The 20,408-nt window shown below is 44.4% G+C and overlaps 1 protein-coding gene across 1 annotated transcript; it reads left to right on the top strand.

Annotated features, from left to right (window-relative positions):
- The first annotated feature begins 11,294 nt into the window (after positions 1-11,294).
- Positions 11,295-17,382, top strand: LOC123449394 (calcium-transporting ATPase 2, plasma membrane-type-like). Its single transcript, XM_045126605.1, has 7 exons — positions 11,295-11,886; positions 12,888-12,942; positions 13,042-14,993; positions 15,074-15,232; positions 15,530-15,701; positions 16,258-16,556; positions 16,795-17,382. The coding sequence occupies exons 1-7, from the start codon at positions 11,710-11,712 to the stop codon at positions 17,041-17,043; spliced, it is 3,063 nt and encodes a 1,020-aa protein (XP_044982540.1). The 5' UTR covers positions 11,295-11,709; the 3' UTR covers positions 17,044-17,382.
- The last annotated feature ends 3,026 nt before the right edge of the window (positions 17,383-20,408 follow it).

Genomic DNA, 20,408 nt, shown 5'->3' with positions numbered 1-20,408 from the left:
ATGATTTTAAGAAATTCCATGTTCCTTCATCATGAAAAATGGTAGTACCATCATTAGAGGATGTAAAGTGTATTAATGAATTTTCAATCGGATCTGCATATGAAGATTTTGATCATGACATCTCAACTTGAAGTTGATTAAGGTGACAGAATTGTGAGCCGCGATAAGACTTGATGTCTTTGAAAAACGAATGGGAGATCATTCGCGATGTGCTCATGGGAGGATGTTTCTCTTAAGTGAATATTCAAGGTGAATCTATATTCATTCATTGTGTACTTAGTTTAACAACCAAGTGAAGTTGGTGACATATAAAATGCATATGTACATCAATAGAATAGCCATGTGTTACATGAAATGAACATGCATTATTTAATTTACTTCTTGGAGTAAAATAAAATATATGGATGAAATGATCTTGTTGAGGAAAATCCGCCAATTGATGCTTGGTGAACATGGGGTGTAAACATTCAATATAGTGCATGCGATAAAATCATTGCTAATGTTTTGGGCTTCATTCATGAGACAAAGTGTGACTTTAGAGTCACGGCCAAAACATAGGCTTTGCAATTTTAGCATTTCTTAGTCACTATGAAAATAACAACCACAATGTGATGTGGATCTTGCAATAGTGTTTGAGAAACTGGTTATAAATTATGGTATCCATCTTGATGGATGGATGACACTATAATTAGAAATAGTGACGTGGGCTCCATTGCCATGCATTTTACGAATGTAATAGAAGGTAATCACATGTATTTGCAAATATTTTCATGGTTTCCTATGATATATTCAAGCAAAATGTGCAAGAACAATATTTACTATGAGAGTAAAATATTTTAGTGAACAACAACAATGAATGCTTCGGAGGAGCAAGTTCTAGTACGGCTGATGCCTTATAGCCATATGTGTAGACCTCAACTTATGTATGATAACACTTTGAAGATAATCACCAATATGGTGTAGATCTCGGAGTAATAGAAAACATAGTCTGACTATTGTCATTAGATGTTTATAATTCTATTACCTTATGTTATGCTAAATGTATGAAATCACTTTGAAGGTAATCATTTGTCAAAGTGACATGATGTAGACCTTGCAGTAATAGTGGATAGTTTGTAAATTTTTACAATCGATGTCAATATTACCCTATGATATCTATAGGTAGTCACATATTAATATTTGGAAGAGCACTTTGAAGGTAATCATCTTGTAAAATTGACAAGATGTAGACCTCACAGTAATGGTGAATAATCTGGAAATGGTGCAGTAGATCTACACACTACCTTGTGATCCCAAAACATCAATTTGAAAAATAACACTTAGAATTTTGCATATAAATTCTTGCTTGTATCAAGCCAAATGCTTAATTAAAATGAATTGATTTTCATTTGCAAGAAAACAAAAATCCCAATTGCAAATAAACATATTAATCTCGACATGTAGCGAAGCCAAATGCTTAATTAAAATGAATTGATTTTCATTTGCAAGAAAACAAAAATCCCAATTGCAAATAAACATATTAATCTCGACATGTAGCGAACATGGAGATACATATACTTCGGAATACATCGTACTCAAGAGAAATACACTACTATTGTAATGAATAGTAATGATGTTGCAAACTTGATGTTCAAGTGAAAACTTGAATTGTAAGGACCTCAAATTAAATGAGATGGTATTGTATCAAGTTGCAAGATAATTCACAAAGTGAATTAATATTTTGCAAGAGAAAATTAATCTCAATCGCAATGAGATTGTTTTGTGAGAGAAAAAAAATTTCTCAATCGCAAACCAGTACTCTTGCAAATAGACATAATTAATCTTGACACGTGAAAAACGTGAAAATATATTACATCACCTTAGGATCTAGAATACATCGGTACTCAACAGAAAACAATACTGAAATATATGTACTGAATTCAACAGGTCTAACACACGAATAAAATCATTGCTAGAACTATTGCTAGATGACTTATGTGTTGAAAATGCTGAAATATAGAAGTAGTTATGGTGCAAAGCAGCAAAGGGCTGCTGATAGCCCAATACGCATGCAGATGGGACAAATTAGGCAGCCAGCCAGCCGCATCAAGCAATCGGATAAGGGGGAGGCCGAGAGCAATCCAGGGATAGAATTGAACACACACCACAGTACCTTCGATCCCCAATCCACATGCTTGAGACCAACATAGGCGGAGCCCCCCATGGCCGTCCACCCGCAATACTAGTGACGAGAGGAGCTCCCACCGCGCTCTTCCCTGTCGGGGAAGCGGATGCCAGGTGCGGCGTCATTGGAGAGGCTGCGAGCCCGAGCGCGGCCGGTTCCAAGTTCTCTTGCGGGAAGAGCGGCTGCTCAACGCTGCGAAGGCGGAGGCCATGAGGTGCCGCCTACTGCGGTGAAGGGGCTGAGTGTCGGGCGTCGAGGACACAGGCGCGGCGGCGCAACGACATTGACAACTGCATGTGGGGCCGGGCGGAGCGCGACCACGGCCAGGCGCTGGCGGGCGCGGGCCCATCCTGGCACGGACAACCACGGTCCTGCGCGGCCAAGATCTGGCATGGCCATGGCCAGGAGCGGGCGCGGGCGGCGAGGCCATGGCGCCCGGCCGGGGGTGAGGCGCACCGCTGCGTGGGGGCAGTGTGGTGGCCGTGTCCAACGGCACGGTGGCCCGGGATGGAAATCGCCGTTGTCGTCATCGATTTTGTCTTCTGGAGACGACGGCGCCGCCTTAACAGGGCCGACAGGATCGACAACGACGTCCGCAAGCAAACTACGGGGACATGGTCCCCACCCATGAACCACGCACCATCCCGACGGCGGCGGGGTCGTGCAACCGAAGGAATCGGCCAGTGGTGAGCGTGCTGTTAACGTGTTTCGAAAGGAAAGCAAATGATCGAAGAGTAATCTCATTAACTGAAGATGAGGGTATTTATACCCTAGTACAGAGGCGGTAATTACATAGGCGGTAAGTGACGGTTGCTAAACTCCACAACCGCCTTAAGCATTGATTACTAGAATTAAATTAATTCTTAACACTATGCACCAAACAGGACTGGTCGAAACGTATGTATCGCTAGCGATACATACCATGGCCCGTATTTCAAAAGAGCTACTCCCTCCGTCCCAAAATAACTGTCTTAGCTTTATACTAGCTTTAGTACAAAATTGTACTAAGCTTAAGACACTTATTTTAGGACGGAGGGAGTATTAATGAAGGAGCACACGTTCAGGAATCTTTTAAGCGTCACGTACAGAGCGCGCCAAGTGATGGGCCTCAACGACCATCATGTGTAGCATTTTTGGCGTTCGCTTCGAAATTTAGTTTCTTAATTTTTCTGTACGTGTTTTTGGCTTTAAGATGATTTTTCATTTTTTTCGGTGTTTCAGTTTTCGGCCTTTTTTTCTAGGATTTGGAACAAGAACATACAAAAAATGATGCATGGAAAACTCATTTTTTTCGTGAGATGCATTAATTTGCTTCTCGTGGAGGCGGATTTGCTATTGTAACAGTCACGGTCCTGCCTCTTAAATAAGAAAAAATGCGGTTTTTTTTCTCCGCAAGAGACACGGTCATGCCTCTTAAAAAAGGAAAGGCCATGTTTTTTTCTTTGCACGGGAGACACAAATTTGCTTCTCGTGAAGGCATTGATTTGCCTCCGCAGGAGGCATGGTTGTGCCTCTTGAAAAGAAAAAAAAACTTTTTTCGTGGAAGTCACGGGTTTGCTTCTTGTGAAGACTAGGATTAGCTTTCGTGAAACGCACGATCGTGCCTTTTGAAAAATAAAAGAAACACACTTCTTTTATTGAAAGGCGCATATTTGCTTTCTTGGAGGCACGGATTTGCTTCTTCGAGAGGCATGGTCGTGCTTTTTAGAAAAGTAAAGAAAAAATATTTCTTTACGAGAGGTACGGATTTGTTTTTCGTGAATGCACGGATTTGCTTACGCGAGAGGCGCGATCATGCCTGTCAGAAAAGAAAAAAAATGTGCTTCCTATTCTGAGGTTTTCTCTTGAAAATAAAGTTCTTTCAAACCTATTAACATGAGATTTAGTTTTGAAGATCTCTACGTGAGAAATCCAACACTGAAAACCGAGATTTGGACGCACGTTTGAGATATAAAATGTTTTGAATAAACGTATCTATGAGAAAAAGAAAACCCGGGTTACGACAAGTGCATACATACAGTGTGATATTTGTCCAATCAGAAATGGTGCGAGTTACTTTTGCAAAGAATGCTTTTCAACTAGTGATTTTGGTATTTTGAATTATTTTTGTAAACCTTGCACGGGCCATAAGCGCCATGCTGCATTGACTTCGAGTTGGTGGAGGTAAACCTGAGAATGGTTATTAAAAAACCGGATGTAACGGTTTGACTCTTACTTTTGGTTTGGTTGGTTCAGATTTTATTGGGCTGAGATTTTTTTAGTTTGATTTTGGTTTGGTTATATGGAGAAATCAGTTTGAGTATAGTTGGTTATGGGTTTAAACAGTATGGTTATTAACGGTTATAAACTATGGGCCCAAACCAATATCTAGGCATTGGTTATGTGCAATAACCAACGACGACTAAGAACGAGCATCATTGATCTGCGTGCATGCTATAATGCACTATCTAATTATGTATTATGAAGAAACATCACATTAAAATCGGTAGTGTTTGCTTGTGTTTTGGCTAAGCAATTTGGTTTTAATACACTTGTCAGTGAGCTTTTCAGTCGTGGTCATTTTCTTTTTTCCTCTTGTTGTGTGTTTACTGTATCTCAAGGATAACTTTGTTTCTAAACTATTGTAGATGTATTTATATCTTTTCTATCTCATTTGCTTCTTAACATGTTAATTTATGTGATCATATATAAATTGAAGCAAACTCATAATTATGTATTGGGTTTAAACCCGTGATTATGTATTTGGTTTAAATTGATTTGGGTAGAAAAAATAATGGATTAAATTTTGATTGGGCTGAAAGTGATATTAAATATGTATGACTCAAATATGATTTTAGAAGATAAATATACGAGTATGATTCAAGTAAGTAACTATTTATAGGTTTAGGTGGAGGTACTGGTGCAGAAACAACTCGACGTGCCGTGGCCAGGGGGAGCGTGTGGGTCACGTCCCGGCGGCCGAAGCTCCCCGCGGAGTAGACGCGGTGTACTTTCGGCAACATCAACGTGCACCTGCTCGCAACCGGACAAAAGGACTACGCGGCGCATCTTGACCTGGCACCGTGAGTCGCCCGCCAATAGATTACAGAGTATATGTAGGATTAGATTAGATTAGACTAGACTACCCGCAGACCGAGGAAAGAATGGAGGTCGTGTCTCTTTGCCTCCGGATAATGCAGCCCACTTTTCAGCCACTCTCCCTGTACTGTACAATGTACTCCTATATAAATATAATCATTGTGCGACGACAACATGCTGCTAAGCTGCCTGCACGTCGTTTTCAACGCTGCGTCCCGGGCTGTCGTAAACCTTAATGAAATGCCGCTTTCTCTTCGCGGTAGCGCACGGGCCCAGGACTCGTTCGCACGACCGAAGGTGTATATACCATTTTTTTTCATAGAACTGGATTGCCGTAGTATAGATTTTCCCACGGAGCTATAGATCGTACAACTGGCCTTGAAAATCCTTGTCGAGCTGCTTCATTCTTTCTTTTTTTTAAGGACTTTTGTGTTATTACGGACTTTTTTTTTAACAGGATATAATTGAAGTCGCTTATTACATATACGAACATACACTTACTCTATAAACGCTCGTACGCACACTGAAAGACCAAACCGACACATCATGTTGACATTGATAAAGTCGCCACACACGTCTTTATAGTCGACGAAAACATCTCCTTCCACCCAAGTCACATTGCGAGATTGACTGAAATAAATCGAGGAAAATACGAGCATCAGTGACAAGTCTGGGATTTAAACTCTCATGGACACGGGATATCATGGTGTTCCTAACCATCCAATTACATGTTGATTCGTGTTATTACGTTCCTTCGTCAAGTTAATTTCACTTCCTCATGAATCATGGACAATAGTGGCTGGAAGTGGTTTAGATCCTAAGGCATCCCCAACGCCCATTGATAAACTAGACATGGCCTCTGCCCGCGTATAGGAGGGCGAGTCCACAAACATGGACGTGGAAGCTGGTTATCCAAAGCTAATTGCATACATTTCTAATCGGATTTCAATTAACCGAAAGAATTACGTGCAAACAAGCTGATTTTCATTCAAAGCGAACGAAAACATTTAGGATGTGTTTGGATGACGCGTTCGGCTGCCGAGCCGCACATGTGGGGTGCCAAACAAAGTGCGGCATTGTTGGTTTCCTGCCACACTTTGTCACGCCACATGAAAACGAACTAGCACGCCACACTTTTTTGTGCCTAAAGCATGGCGGCAAAAACGTCCACCGCATGTGAAGGCCCGATCCAAATGTGTCCTTACATTTCGGACATATTTTAATTAAACTATACCGGACTCGGTAAAATTAGAGTATGGTTGGCCACGGTGGATCTTCATTCCCACGACATGTCTTTCTTCCGGCAACCTGATCGTGAGACTGTCGGAAACCCGGAGAGATATGCTTCGGCGGGAGGGGAAGAATAGCCTCACTTCGCCTCCGCGACGCATGAAATGGGTTTGGTTTTGGAGTGGGGGAAGACGGTCGATGTGGTCTACACCCCCGCTCACTGGGCAATTCAATGGTCATGGCACTCAATGACGCGGTGGTGGTGGCCTTACCGGGAACAAGCCGACGACGACTTCCCATGGTCTACTTTATGTGTGCTCTGACCCCGAACGTGCCGGCCTCAGTAGACATGGCTTCTTCCCCACCCGTGTGACGTGTTACCACCATTGCTCATTGTGGATTTGCCGAAAGACTGCGTTGTCTAGCCTGGACATGCGATGAGGGGGTGACGATGGCGATGATGCCAGATCCGGAGGGTTTGCCCACAAGCCAACCTGTATCGGGCTGGCTCGCCGGGCAATCAAGGCATGCCAGAGGCCATGCCAAGTGTTGTACATGAGGAGATGAAGAGTGAGGAAGTGAGGTATGGTTCTTGCCCGATGCCTGGCCACATTTATATAATGGGCGGATGCGAGGAGCCAGCTGGAGAAATGTTTAATGTCGGTCGGGATAGGAACACACGTGTGGTGTTCGGGGCGCCGGAGTAGGTTCCTTGGTATGCACATCGGTTTAATAGAGGTAGATGGGGAAATGGATGTTGTTTTAATGCGAAGAGAAATGTGTGTGTAGCAAGCCACGCTCTGGGCAGGCGAGCTACTTCAATGTCGGCTTCGTTGAGCAGTCGCATCCGGTCTAGGCCGGCATGAATGCGGGCAGCTCGCTTCAGGCAAGAAAGCGTGTCGACCGCTGCTGTCAGAAGCTGGTGTGGCAATGGTCCGGACGCCCGCAAAGCCATCCTCACCCTCACCAGTTTGTTTTTGGTTTAGAAAAAAACAAATCCAAAAGGGTAGGCGGATTGATACAGGTTAGTGTTGGATGGCAAAACACGTCCATACTCATACAGTTCTAATGGTTGCACGCGTTGGAAATGCCCTTAGAAGAATTTAATATAGGTGTGGCATCCAGAAGGACGTAGCAAGGGCATAGACAAGAAGAGGAGTGGATAGGAAACAAAAATCTTGCATAATCGCAAATTCCTGTGATTTTGTTGTATTTTTTTCTTGTCCATGTAATACTCCCTCATAGGCGTGATGGGACCATGGATCTATATTGAAAGGATGGATACCTAAAGCGCCCATTGAAGTATACATAAAGGAATTTCCAAAGTCGACACTCAAATCGCCCGCAAACGTTTGAACCAAATTGTCCAGACGTAATGTGTCATCCGACGATACGTCTGTGGACGTGTGTGTTTTCCCACAAACTGGAAGCAAATCAGGGGGCTTTCAGGGAGTCCGAGCCTTCACCTTGTAGGGCTCCCACACCCTCGGTCCATCCAAAACCACATCGACAGCCCGCACCTCTATCCCTCCCCTCTTGTTGTGCATATGCTTCCTCCTCAGCCGTCGACGCCATTGTACCACCCCAACCACCGCCAAGCCCTTGCCGTCCATGGCCTTTGCCAATCAAACCAGTCACGCACGCCGCTTTGCCTATGTCGTTCTTCCACCTCTCGGGCGTCTATCGTGCACATACCATTCGCCCCTCGGATGCCGTCTATGGGGGTCACCCCGCCCAACAAGTGTTTGGTGGAATGCATGTTCTATTTTTTGGCAATTATTCTGCCTTCTATGAAGCAATGAATTTGGACATGGAGTACTTGTACGAGAACTATGTTGGCTGGTGTGACGAATCATTTCAGGAGGAGGAGTATGCATATGAATAACGATGATGCATGCAGTCCTAGCACATGCGAAGCTTGCGGAAGAGCATCTTCTCAATTTCTATGGGTCGATCAAGGGTCATCCAGTATTGAATCGCAAAACTGGGCACATAACATTTGAAGTTGATAGACTACTTTGCCTCTAATGCCCTATTTGTAGACAAATTTCACTCCTCACTTTCGGGATGTGAAAACATGTGTTGGGTCGCCTCTGCAATGTTGTCCAGGACTATGATGCCTACTTCGTCTTGAAGAAGGATGTCGTAGGAAGAATTGGATTCTCCGGTTCCCAGAAATGTACTAATACATTGTAGATGCTAGCATATGACACATCCACAGATTCGTGAGACGAGTGACTTCATATGTTTGAGAGCACATGCGAAGACGCTATGGTCAAATTTGCTATTGTGATGGTCGAGGTGTTTGGACCTTTGTGCTTAAACCAGCTGTTGCAAACACTGGAAAGGCTCATGGCACTCTCGGAAGCAAGTGGATGGCCAAGTATGCTCAGATCTCTTGATTTCATGTACTAGAGCTGGAAGAACTGCACATATGCTCTACAAGGGCAATATTAGGGCCATGTTCATAAGCCCAACGTCATTCTTGAAGTAGTTGCATCCCATGCCCTCTTGATTGGCACATTTTTTTTGGCATGCCCGGGTCTCACGATGACATCAATGTGTTGCAACAGTCTTCATTATTTTATAGGTAATTGTACTATCAATGGACAAGACTAGAACATGGACTACTATCTTGTTAAAGGTATCTATCCTCCATGGGCGATCTTTGTCAAGACCATCTTTCAGCCAGTTGGTCAAAAAAGAGCTAACTTTTCCCAAAACCAAGGAGCAAAAAAGGATGTGAAGAGGGCATTTAGAGTGATCCAAACATGTTTTGCAGTTGTTCGAGGAGCTACAAAAATATGGGATGTGGAGACCTCGTGAGAGATGATAACAACATGTTGTATGATCATGCAAAACATGACCGTGGAGGATGATGGTGAAGATGTTGCTGATGGTCTAGAATTTCAGAACATGGGTGATTTTATCCAACTACAACGTGAGAATTCGGCCACGTTTGACGAGTTTGTCCAAATGCATCAGCAAATTTGGCATTGGGAAACTCATGAGCAATTTAAGAAAGATCTATTGAGAATTTATGGGCGATTACATGGGACAAATAGAACATATGTATAAGTTGAGAATTTATGGGCGATTATATGTATGAGTTGAATTCAAGTTTGAACTTTTTTAGAATATACTTGTATTGTATAATATATACATTTGAACTAGTGTCACATTTGAAAATTTTGCACTCATCGAAAATTCGATATGCTATTAGTTTGGGTGATGCAGACTTTTAAAAAACAAGGACATGTGTATGGGAGATAGGGTGGGATTGCAGGATTCCATATCCAATCCATGGACGAGTCTGAATCTGTCTGCGGACAAATACTATGTTTCTTTTGAAGCTCAACGCATAGGGTTGTTTGATTGCGTGACAAAGAAAGGAAGGATTATTACTAAGAGTTTCAAGACATAATGGGGAAAATCTTATGAAATATAGTGCAAAGCTCTATCATGAGCATAAGAACAAGTTATTTCCCCTCTCATAAGGCGACTAGGGAAAGCCTTCCTCCCCTCAGTCTCCACCACCGAGCACATGGATTCACCTTCCCTGTGACTGCCACTCTGGCCACCCATGATAGGGAGGGGATTCCTGGAGCCTTGGCTCCGGCTAATGGATAGGTAGGGTTTCAGGCTCCGTCTAATGGATAGGTAGGGTTTCAGTCCTCACACGGGTGGCACTTGGATGGATGGCGGCGTTTCCTATTCGAGTTAGTCTCCCCGGCCTCAAGTTCGTATGTCAGAATGGATTAGACTGAGCTCTGACATAGATTCTTGCCATCTCTTCCGGACGGCAAGGATATGGCGAGTGATATTTGTTGGTAGGTTCTTTTTGAATTAAGAATTTAACGACGAGGAGTGTAACTTTGGGTCACTGGTCCTTAGGGGCATGTGCATGAACAAGGTCATGCGAGCTTCGTTGTGGGAGTGGCGACAATGACGCGTTGGTGGCTCGCTACGGGGAGCAACAATGGTTGTTCAGTGGTCCATGAATCTCGATATAATTTTTATTATGTTTGAGGTGTTTTGTACTTTTGATGACTATTTATAATAGATCTGATCCTTTTCATTTTTTTACAATAGATCTGATCCTCTTTGCAGTTTTTAGTATTTGGGATTTATAAGATCTGATCCTCTTTGCAGTTTCTTTTACTAGAAAAAAATAGTTTCTCCTAGTCAAAATACGCGGGCACAAAAACTGATGAAGATATCAATCCACCCACCGTGTTCTATGAAAATCTTTTGGATAAAAGAGACCCAGCAAGTCCACCGTTACAGCCATGCTATCTGAAACCCCTTTGGAGTGGAAATCTTCATGACGCAATAAGTAAGTTCAAATAATTACGTAATAAATAAAAATACGCAGGTATTGTTACGAGCTCGTTTCTTTTCCTTTTCCTCTCTTTTTGGTTCTGGTTTTAAAAACGTTGTATTTACGATATGAAAGTAATGGAAAGGGGTATTTACGTTATGAAAGTAACGGAAAGGGGAGGAGCCCGGTTTAAAAAAAAAAGCTCGATGCGTCAGAAATACAACCACGAAGCTGCAAATCAGTCCGATTCATCATAAGTTCATGCTACCATTCACAATCAAGAAACTAATTGTTTCTCCCCTAAAAAAGAGAAGAGAACTCAATTGTTTTGTCAAAAAAAAGAAAAAAAGAATCAGAACCGGAACACACACCACGCGGGTCGTTCCACCACATAACTCACTCCATGGAGAGCACTGTCTCCGTCACCCCTCCTCCTTTCCCGTCCCACTCGCCGAACCCACCGTACAATTCCCGCAACAATCATGGCCCAGGCGCAGAGAGACAGACATGCAGCGTTCATCGGCCCGCGACCCGTTCCATTCCGTTCAGTTTGACCCCTGAAACCACGCTCCTTTCCTGAAAGCAGAGCAAACCAAGGAAGGAGGAGGCGCGACGCCACCCGCTTAATTCCCTTCCCTCCCTCTTCCCCGCCCCGCTCGGATCCCCTCCCCTACCTAAAGAACTCGCCACCTTCCATGAAATCAGCCGCCCCCGAGGACAGAATACCGCCACTTCCATGAAAGTATCGCCCGTCGAGGTAGCCACAGAGTCGGACCCACGTACCCACGACGCGTCAACGACGGTCCCCCACGCGCTTCCTTCCGGGAAAATGCCGGTCTGAGGAGCCGCGTGCTATATAGATACGGCGGAGTTGGTGGAGAGGAGGGACGGCAGGAGAGCAGCAGGGACGCCCGCCATGGAGAGCTACCTCAACGAGAACTTCGGGGGCGTCAAGCCCAAGCACTCGTCCGACGAGGCGCTGGGCCGATGGCGCAAGGTCGTCGGCGTCGTCAAGAACCCAAAGCGCCGCTTCCGCTTCACCGCCAACCTCGGCAAGCGATCCGAGGCCGCCGCCATGAAGCGGACCAACCAGGTACCCCCCCCCCTCCTCGATTTCCATCTGGTTTTGTTGGAGGAACCAAGAACTCTGGAACGGAGGATTAATTGATTATTAATTCGCCCTTTGCATCTCTCGTCTACTGTTTTGTGTCGCGGTCGCGCTTGCCATTGTCAGCCGTTTCCCCCAAACTTTGGTTGGCACGCACAGAAAGCGGAGGTTGCACATGCCATAGTTGGTAGCGCGAGTAGTATGCAGTACCTTCTTGTCGAATTGTGATGCAGAGGTTCGTCCCAAAAAGCAAACATTAGTTAGGCCATGACAGCAGACATCTGCTCCCTCAAAAAAGTAGACATCTGAGAGGACAATGAAAATAATAATACTACAACTCACTAAGAAATACTGATCTGCAATTGTTCTGACACATCTGTTTGGAGTGAGTCTGTATTTATTGCCTCTAATTGACACTTCTGTTTGGTTAGAGTGAAATTACATCACTGTGATTAATGCACGTATTTAAAATTTTCAGAATAGGCCTTGTTGTTAAGAAAATTAAAATGCGGAGTAGTGATTTACACCGAAAGTTACTGTTCCTGCACTATAACTCTTGGATCTCTATGTAGTATACTAGCATATCAAACTTGCCATAGTTGATTTTTTTTCCATTTGCTAGAGCCTTGTGAAAAACGCAGCATTGTGTGACGTGGATGCTTCCAGTGCATCTTTTTTTTTTTTTTTTGTTAAAAAAGGAATCTCCATTGTGGATTATTTCATTCCAGAAGAAGAACACGCTCCTTTATTTTTGGTCTTCTCTGATGGTCTGACCATGGGTTGTAGTCTTTTTTAATATATCTGGTGGAGTTGTTTATTGCTGCTGCAACTCCTGTGAATATAAACCAACAAAGCTGCCCTTCAATAAACAAATGGATTCAAGTTGTTAAAACATCATCGAATAACGCATGCATTTTTCAGCTTAAAACAATCTAAAAACAGTTGTTATTCTTGAGACTGACGCCACACTAATATATCTATTTCAGGAGAAGCTGCGTGTTGCTGTGCTTGTTTCAAAGGCTGCACTTCAGTTCATCCATGGTATCATACCAGGGCATACCATATAATTAATCAACATCAGTTATCCCTGTCCTTTCTGGATCTCTATCAGTCAATCTTACCACCAACACATTTTCACAGGTCTTGCTCCCCAGAGCGAGTACACAGTCCCTGCCGCCATCAAGGCAGCAGGCTACAGTATCTGTGCCGAGGAACTGAGCTCTGTTGTTGAGAGCCACGACCTCAAGAAGCTGAAAGTACATGGTGGCACCGAGGGCCTCATATCCAAGGTGTCTACCTCAGAGTCGGATGGCCTCAGCACATCCAAGGACAAGCTTGCGTCCCGGCAGGAGATCTTTGGCATCAACAAATTCGCCGAGACGGAGGCCCGCAGCTTCTGGGTCTTTGTCTGGGAGGCACTCCAGGACATGACACTCATGATCCTTGCTGCATGTGCCTTCTTCTCGCTCGTCGTCGGCATTGCCACTGAGGGGTGGCCCAAGGGCGCGCATGATGGCCTCGGCATCGTGGCTAGTATTCTTCTGGTTGTGTTTGTCACTGCGACAAGCGACTACCGGCAATCCCTCCAGTTCAAGGACCTTGACAAGGAGAAGAAGAAGATCACGGTGCAGGTCACCCGGAGTGGGTACCGGCAGAAGCTCTCGATATACGAACTTCTCGTTGGTGACATCGTGCACCTTTCCATTGGTGATCAAGTACCAGCTGACGGTTTGTTCGTATCAGGATTCTCGTTGCTGATTAATGAATCAAGCCTGACTGGGGAGAGTGAACCAGTTGCTGTCAATGCCGAGAACCCATTCCTTCTGTCTGGTACTAAAGTGCAGGATGGTTCTTGCAAGATGCTTGTCACGACAGTCGGCATGAGGACTCAATGGGGTAAACTCATGGCCACCCTCAGTGAAGGTGGGGATGATGAGACGCCATTACAGGTCAAGCTCAACGGTGTTGCCACCATCATTGGCAAAATAGGCCTCGTCTTTGCTGTTGTCACATTTGCAGTGCTCACTGAAAGCCTGTTCCGCCGCAAGATCATGGATGGTTCGTACTTGAGTTGGAGTGGAGATGATGCACTGGAGCTGCTTGAGTTCTTTGCTATTGCTGTTACCATTGTTGTCGTGGCAGTTCCTGAAGGCTTACCGCTTGCTGTGACCTTGAGCCTTGCATTTGCCATGAAGAAGATGATGAATGACAAGGCACTTGTCCGACACCTTGCAGCCTGTGAGACCATGGGCTCAGCAACCTCCATTTGCAGCGACAAGACTGGCACACTCACAACGAATCACATGACTGTCGTCAAGGCTTGCATCTGTGGCAAAATTAAAGAAGTGGATAAATCTTCAGACACCAAGAGCCTATTCTCTGAGCTACCTGATTCTGTCATGACAATGCTCTCGCAGTCCATCTTTAACAACACTGGTGGCGATGTTGTCATCAACCAGGGTGGCAAACGCGAAATACTGGGCACACCAACTGAGACAGCAATTCTAGAGCTTGGCCTGTCACTCGGTGGTGATTTCCAGGCAGTGCGAAAAGCAACCACCCTCATCAAAGTCGAGCCATTTAACTCAGCGAAGAAGAGAATGGGAGTGGTCATCCAGCTGCCAGGGGGTGCATTCCGTGCTCACTGCAAAGGTGCATCAGAGATCATATTGGCATCTTGCAGCAAGTACCTGAATGATCAAGGCAATGCCGTCCCCCTTGATAGTGCAACTATGGCTCACTTGAATGCCACGATTGAGAGCTTTGCAAATGAGGCACTTCGCACTCTATGCCTTGCTTACATTGAAGTTGCAGATGGGTTCTCAGCTAATGATGCGATTCCTGAAGAGGGGTACACATGCATTGGCATTGTTGGGATCAAGGACCCAGTGCGCCCAGGTGTGAAGGAATCTGTCGCCATCTGCAGGTCAGCCGGTATTACTGTCAGGATGGTCACGGGCGACAACATCAACACAGCAAAGGCAATTGCCCGGGAATGTGGCATTTTGACTGAAGGTGGTCTTGCCATTGAAGGCCCAGATTTTAGAATTAAAAGTGCAGAAGAAATGTACGAATTGATACCGAAGATACAGGTATGTTTACTGCTATTGCCATTATCTTGCCTATTGTTTCTGGATTTCATTTGTCAACGTACTGTTGTTGTATGTATCAGGTAATGGCTAGGTCTTCACCACTTGACAAGCACACCTTAGTGAAGAATCTCCGGACTACACATGAAGAAGTTGTTGCGGTGACTGGTGACGGGACAAATGATGCACCCGCACTTCACGAGGCTGATATTGGACTTGCGATGGGCATTGCTGGAACTGAGGTAACTTCACAGAGCAAAATTCATTAATATTGTTTCTTGTATGGGAAAAAATAGTCATGTCAATTTAATATATAAGATACTTTAAAATTCTTTGACATAACTAGCTATGACTCATTAAGTGTCTCCCAATGTAATTGCTACCTATAGTGTGTCAGCATGTTTTTGATCTATCATTCTTAAACGGCACTGCAGCATCTATAAAGCCTTGTACCTCATGATTTGCACAGTCAATTACTTATCCACTCAATCCATTCCTTATTTAGTTACAGTATGCCTTATTTTGGTATTTGTTTGAAGGTTGCGAAAGAGAGTGCCGATGTCATCATTCTTGATGACAATTTCTCCACGATAGTCACAGTTGCCAAATGGGGTCGATCTGTGTACATCAACATTCAGAAGTTTGTGCAGTTTCAACTGACAGTCAACGTGGTTGCCCTCGTTGTGAACTTCTCGTCAGCTTGCTTGACAGGTATACCTGAAACTTTGATGCGCTCATTTAAGCTGGCACTAATAACCTGTAAAGAAAAGGGATAGGCTGGTTCTGTAAAATGTGAATAACCTTCAATAACTGAACTCTAAATCAGTTAATTTGATTTAAGGGAGGGGTTTTACTCCATCAGCTTGATTTCGTAAAAGTTCAAATAATATTCTATAGTTGAAGTCTAAACCAGTCATTTCGTATGTTACCTTTAGTGCTGCTTCATGCTCCAATTATATACTCCCTCCGTCCGGAAATACTTGTCCTACAAATGAATGTATCTAGACTTATTTTAGTTATAGATACATTCATTTTATTCATTTTTAGGACAAGTATTTCCGGACGGAGGGAGTATATTAAATGAAAAACAATTCCTGATTGCTACATGTTTTTTCCTTTCAAGTTTTTAACTCATAAGTTGAGATGTAACAGTATTAAGATAACCTACACCTGCAAATTACTATATTAATGCAGCAAACCTTTACTTTCGTAGTTTATTTTGTGACATATATTTCACTGTTTTTCATACTTCTATTTGTCAATTCAGGGAGTGCTCCCCTTACTGCTGTTCAGTTGCTCTGGGTCAATATGATCATGGACACACTAGGAGCATTGGCATTGGCCACAGAACCTCCAAACGACGAACTGATGAAGAGGACTCCTGTTGGAAGGAAAGGAAACTTCATCAGCAACATTATGTGGAGGAACATTATGGGACAGGCAATCTACCAGTTCTTTGTAATTTGGTATCTGCAGACTGAAGGAAAGACACTGTTTGCAATTAAGGGTGACAATTCCGATCTAGTCTTGAACACTCTCATCTTCAATTGCTTTGTATTCTGCCAGGTAATTTTGAAGTTTCTGTTGCATTCATTTAATTTCAAAAAGTCTTATTAATGCATCCTTATTAATAGAACTATAATGCTGTTCTGTCGCTATTATAACATGGCAAAGTATGAACACTTAACAAGGCAACAAGTCTGGCAACTTCATCACCAAATAATAATTTTGAATGAGAGAAAGAAATATAATACTTTTTCTCGGTGATAGTGTGCGAAAATGAAGTGAAGTTTTCGTTATGCAGGTGTTCAACGAGGTGAGCTCCAGAGAGATGGAGAGGATAAATGTATTCAAAGGCATTCTAAACAACAACGTGTTCGTCGCTGTGCTCGGCAGCACGGTCATATTCCAGATCATCATAGTACAGTTCCTTGGCGATTTCGCAAACACCACTCCTCTGTCACTCAAGGAGTGGTTCTCCTGCATTGTCATCGGTTTCATAGGCATGCCTATCGCTGCGATAGTCAAGCTTATCCCGGTGGGTTCTCAGTAGGAGACGACAACTAATTTCCGGTCAGGAACTGAAGTCAGGTAATAGGACTAAGGGCTGATGACGCCAATGCAGTTCGGGCGCTGTTGTGAGCATAAGAAACTGTTCTTTCTGCTATTAATCCGTTTTATCTAGGTGAATCTATGGCCTTCTTTTTTCTTTTGCATTTGATCTTTAGAGGACGAGCCAAGACTGTGGGCTTGATTCTTCAGAAGTGTTTAATAGACCCCTTGTAGTTTCTTTTTTCATGTTATTTTCCTTGGAGTGTTGAAACTTGAAATTGTATGATAAGCTTGCAGCCTTGCACCAACCTAAAGTACTGGAGAGATCTGTTTGATTCGACATGATGTTTGGATTGGCTTGTGTATAAGGTTTCCCCTTTTCCATCTTTGCGCATTTCAGCGTCCAATCCCAGAAATTTAGCCAAAAAATTGATAAGATTTCAATCATTCTTCTTGTCCGGTGTGACTATCACTAAAGCGTGATTCTTTGGAAGTTGCCAAGGAAAACACCACTTTGACAAGGGATATGTTGCGATCCAGATGCCCCCATCAGCATTGAATGTGAGCAGCATGGGCTTTGGCAGTTAGCTTCTTTTGGTCTCCACATCACAGGCGATTGACACACAGGCAGCTTGCTTCCATCACTGCTGTCACCCGGTGCCCGTACCAAATGTTTTTGACCAGTCAAGGCAAGCATTGTATGTTACCACTGCTGTACTACAACAACTCCTACCGCTGCACATGCACGAGGCAAGAAGCAGCATCCACTTGGGATAAAATTCCAACAGCGTCACAGCGTCTCCAAAGCTGACCCCAAACCAAACACTGTATCCATCCGCGGATCGATGAAATGCATTTCAAACTAGATTTCAACAAACAGGGCGAAATTAATGCAAATCGGATGATTTTCCATATAAACCGGAGCACGTTCATTATATTTTTGACATTTTCACTAAAAAAACAATCGGGCCTAAACCTAGCCTACGGTGTTGTCTGTCCTCCATCGTCCTTGTTGTTTGTTTCCGGTGTTGGTCGGGTTCATCTCGTTTCCATGAGTGACGGCGGTGAGACCTGTGAAGTGAAAGTGCAGCTAAGTAGGACATGAGAGACGGACCGACCCACTTGGGATTGGATGCACTACTCTTCATCGGAGTTCGCGACCTGTCCGTCACTAGTGCACGTGAGGTCCACGATGGACGTGGACGGGGCGGCATGCTCGTCGTCCCACCGGCGTCCACGGGAATTCGTTGGTGGCGCATAGGATGAACAACTAGCGGTGTTCTCGTCCATGATCGCATGCGTCGCCAGCGCTGCCTCCGCATTGATTGCGCCATGACTGGGTTGCGAGCGACGACGTGAGCGCGTGCAGCCTCGTAGAGCGCCCGCTGCTTGGCGACGAAGTTGAGGTTCGCCACGATCTTGGCTGCCATGACATCCTTGCTCATGCACTTGCCGTAGATTTGGCCCTCCACGAGCCAGTGTTGTTCCAGGAGGAAGAGGTTGTACCGCCGCTCTCCTATACCTGCCGAAACGCTGACATAGCCACGACTCCTCCTTCGTCATGACGACCTTGAAGCCGACATGGACCGGCGTGGGCGCAAGCGCCGAGTGGTCGTCGGAGCCCATCTCCGTCATGGGGTCGTCATCGCACACCTCCATGGAGCTGGCCAGCATGTCGGCCTCTATCCGCCTAGCACGACGGCTCTGCCAAGAGACCGCGAGTATGGCCACCTCGAGCTTTTGCTCTGTCGACGTGCTCTCCTACAATGTGTTCCAGCTCGCGATCATGCGGATGTGGTGCACGAGAAGAGGGTACGGAGCGGACGTACTGTCATGAGGTTTGAGTGGGGAGTGTCCACCTTTAAATAGTGGATGCCGGTAAGGCCAGACGTCTGGGTGGGTCCATGTGCGGGGGACTGAAGTTAGTTTCTCGATCGACATTCCTGTTTAATGGCAGCAGATGGACGAACGGGCATCTCGTTTGAATGTTGTGGGATCTAAAGGGTAGGTCTAGAGGGAGTGAATAGACACTAACAAGGCAAAAAGTGCAGTTTAAATTTTTTGGTACTTAGGCATATTTTAACACAAGTTAAGTGGCAAGCAATACAATCTACACATGCATATCTAGATTATGGGTAGAGAATGTAAAATACATGCAAGTGCAAGAAAGTGATGGTAGAGTTTGGAGAAGATCAAACGCAATGAAGACACGATGATTTTGTCGTGGTACCGATAGGTGGTGGTGTGGTGCTATCATATGTCCACGTGATGGAGACTTCAACCCACGAAGGGTAACCGTTGCACAAGTCCATGAAGGTCTCCCCCATGAAGGGGCCACGAAGAAGCAACCTTGTATATGTCATCCTGGGTTACATCCACGAAGGACTAGCCACTCGAGTTGATCTTCATGAAGTAAGCTATCTCTTTGCCCTTACAGATCCCTTGGTTCAACTCCACAAGCTTGGAGGCTCCCAAGTGACAACTAACCAATCTAGAAGGCACCACTCTTCAAAAGTTAAAATATGTTGCTGTTGATGATGAACTCCTTGATGTTGTGCTTCGAAAGATAGTCTCCTTAGCAGTCAAAAATCTCTCACATATTTTGGCTATGTGGTAGGAAAGGGATTTGAGTGGAAAGCAACTTGGAGAGGCTAGAGATCAAAGATCATTGGTTGGAGTGGAATGCTCTTGATCTCAACACAAGGGTAGGTGGTTCTCTCTCAAAACATGTATATGAGAAGTTTGAGCTTCGAACTGGTTGCTCTATGGGAGTTGGTGGAATGGGTGCGGGTATATATAGGCAACACCAAAATCCATTTGTTACACACCTTTATGCACTACTCGTGGGATCGGGTGATACACTCAAAGAGGCCGACTAGTACAAAAGGTTTGAACTTTAGGCTTTTCGGTGAGAGTGGATGAAACGCCTAAGTGGGACTAACTGATTCCGACTTAAGAACTTTCCGCACTTCGGTTTCATTGATTGAAACCACTCGGAAATTCCGAAGTGAAGTCAGCAGGTAACAGAAGGTTGGCAAGTGCTCTTCAGTGGGACGGAAGGGCCAACTCGATGAGACCAATATGCTATAGTTTAGGCAATGGCTATGTCAAGTGTATCTTGGTGGGTACGACTAGATGTGTTACAGTGGGACTGAGATTGATTTTAGGGTTTTGGACATAGATGAATGTGAGAGTGTGACTAAGGATTTTGGAGAATTTCTCTAAGCACTTGAGCAGTTAGACCATGATCAAAACCACCCCCCCTTTTAATAGCATAGGTTTCCCCGTGGACTCAGTGTGATCGTGCATCACTAAAACAAAAATGTAGAGTCTTGAAGCTTTGTCAACATCGTTCCTTATTAGCTT

This window comes from Hordeum vulgare, chromosome 4H, assembly GCF_904849725.1.
Source record: "Hordeum vulgare subsp. vulgare chromosome 4H, MorexV3_pseudomolecules_assembly, whole genome shotgun sequence".
Classification (NCBI taxonomy): Eukaryota; Viridiplantae; Streptophyta; class Magnoliopsida; order Poales; family Poaceae; genus Hordeum; species Hordeum vulgare.
Note: the sequence above shows the minus strand (reverse complement) of the source record. Positions and strands in the feature narration are given on the sequence as shown.

What these genes read in the sequence shown, in the direction of transcription:
- LOC123449394 (XM_045126605.1), top strand. Translation starts at nt 11,710, where the DNA reads ATGGAGAGCTACCTCAACGAGAACTTCGGGGGCGTCAAGCCCAAGCAC. An exon ending in TGGGCATTGCTGGAACTGAG is followed by an intron (nt 15,233 to 15,529) that starts GTAACTTCACAG and finishes ATTTGTTTGAAG; the next exon opens with GTTGCGAAAGAGAGTGCCGA. An exon ending in CTCGTCAGCTTGCTTGACAG is followed by an intron (nt 15,702 to 16,257) that starts GTATACCTGAAA and finishes TTGTCAATTCAG; the next exon opens with GGAGTGCTCCCCTTACTGCT.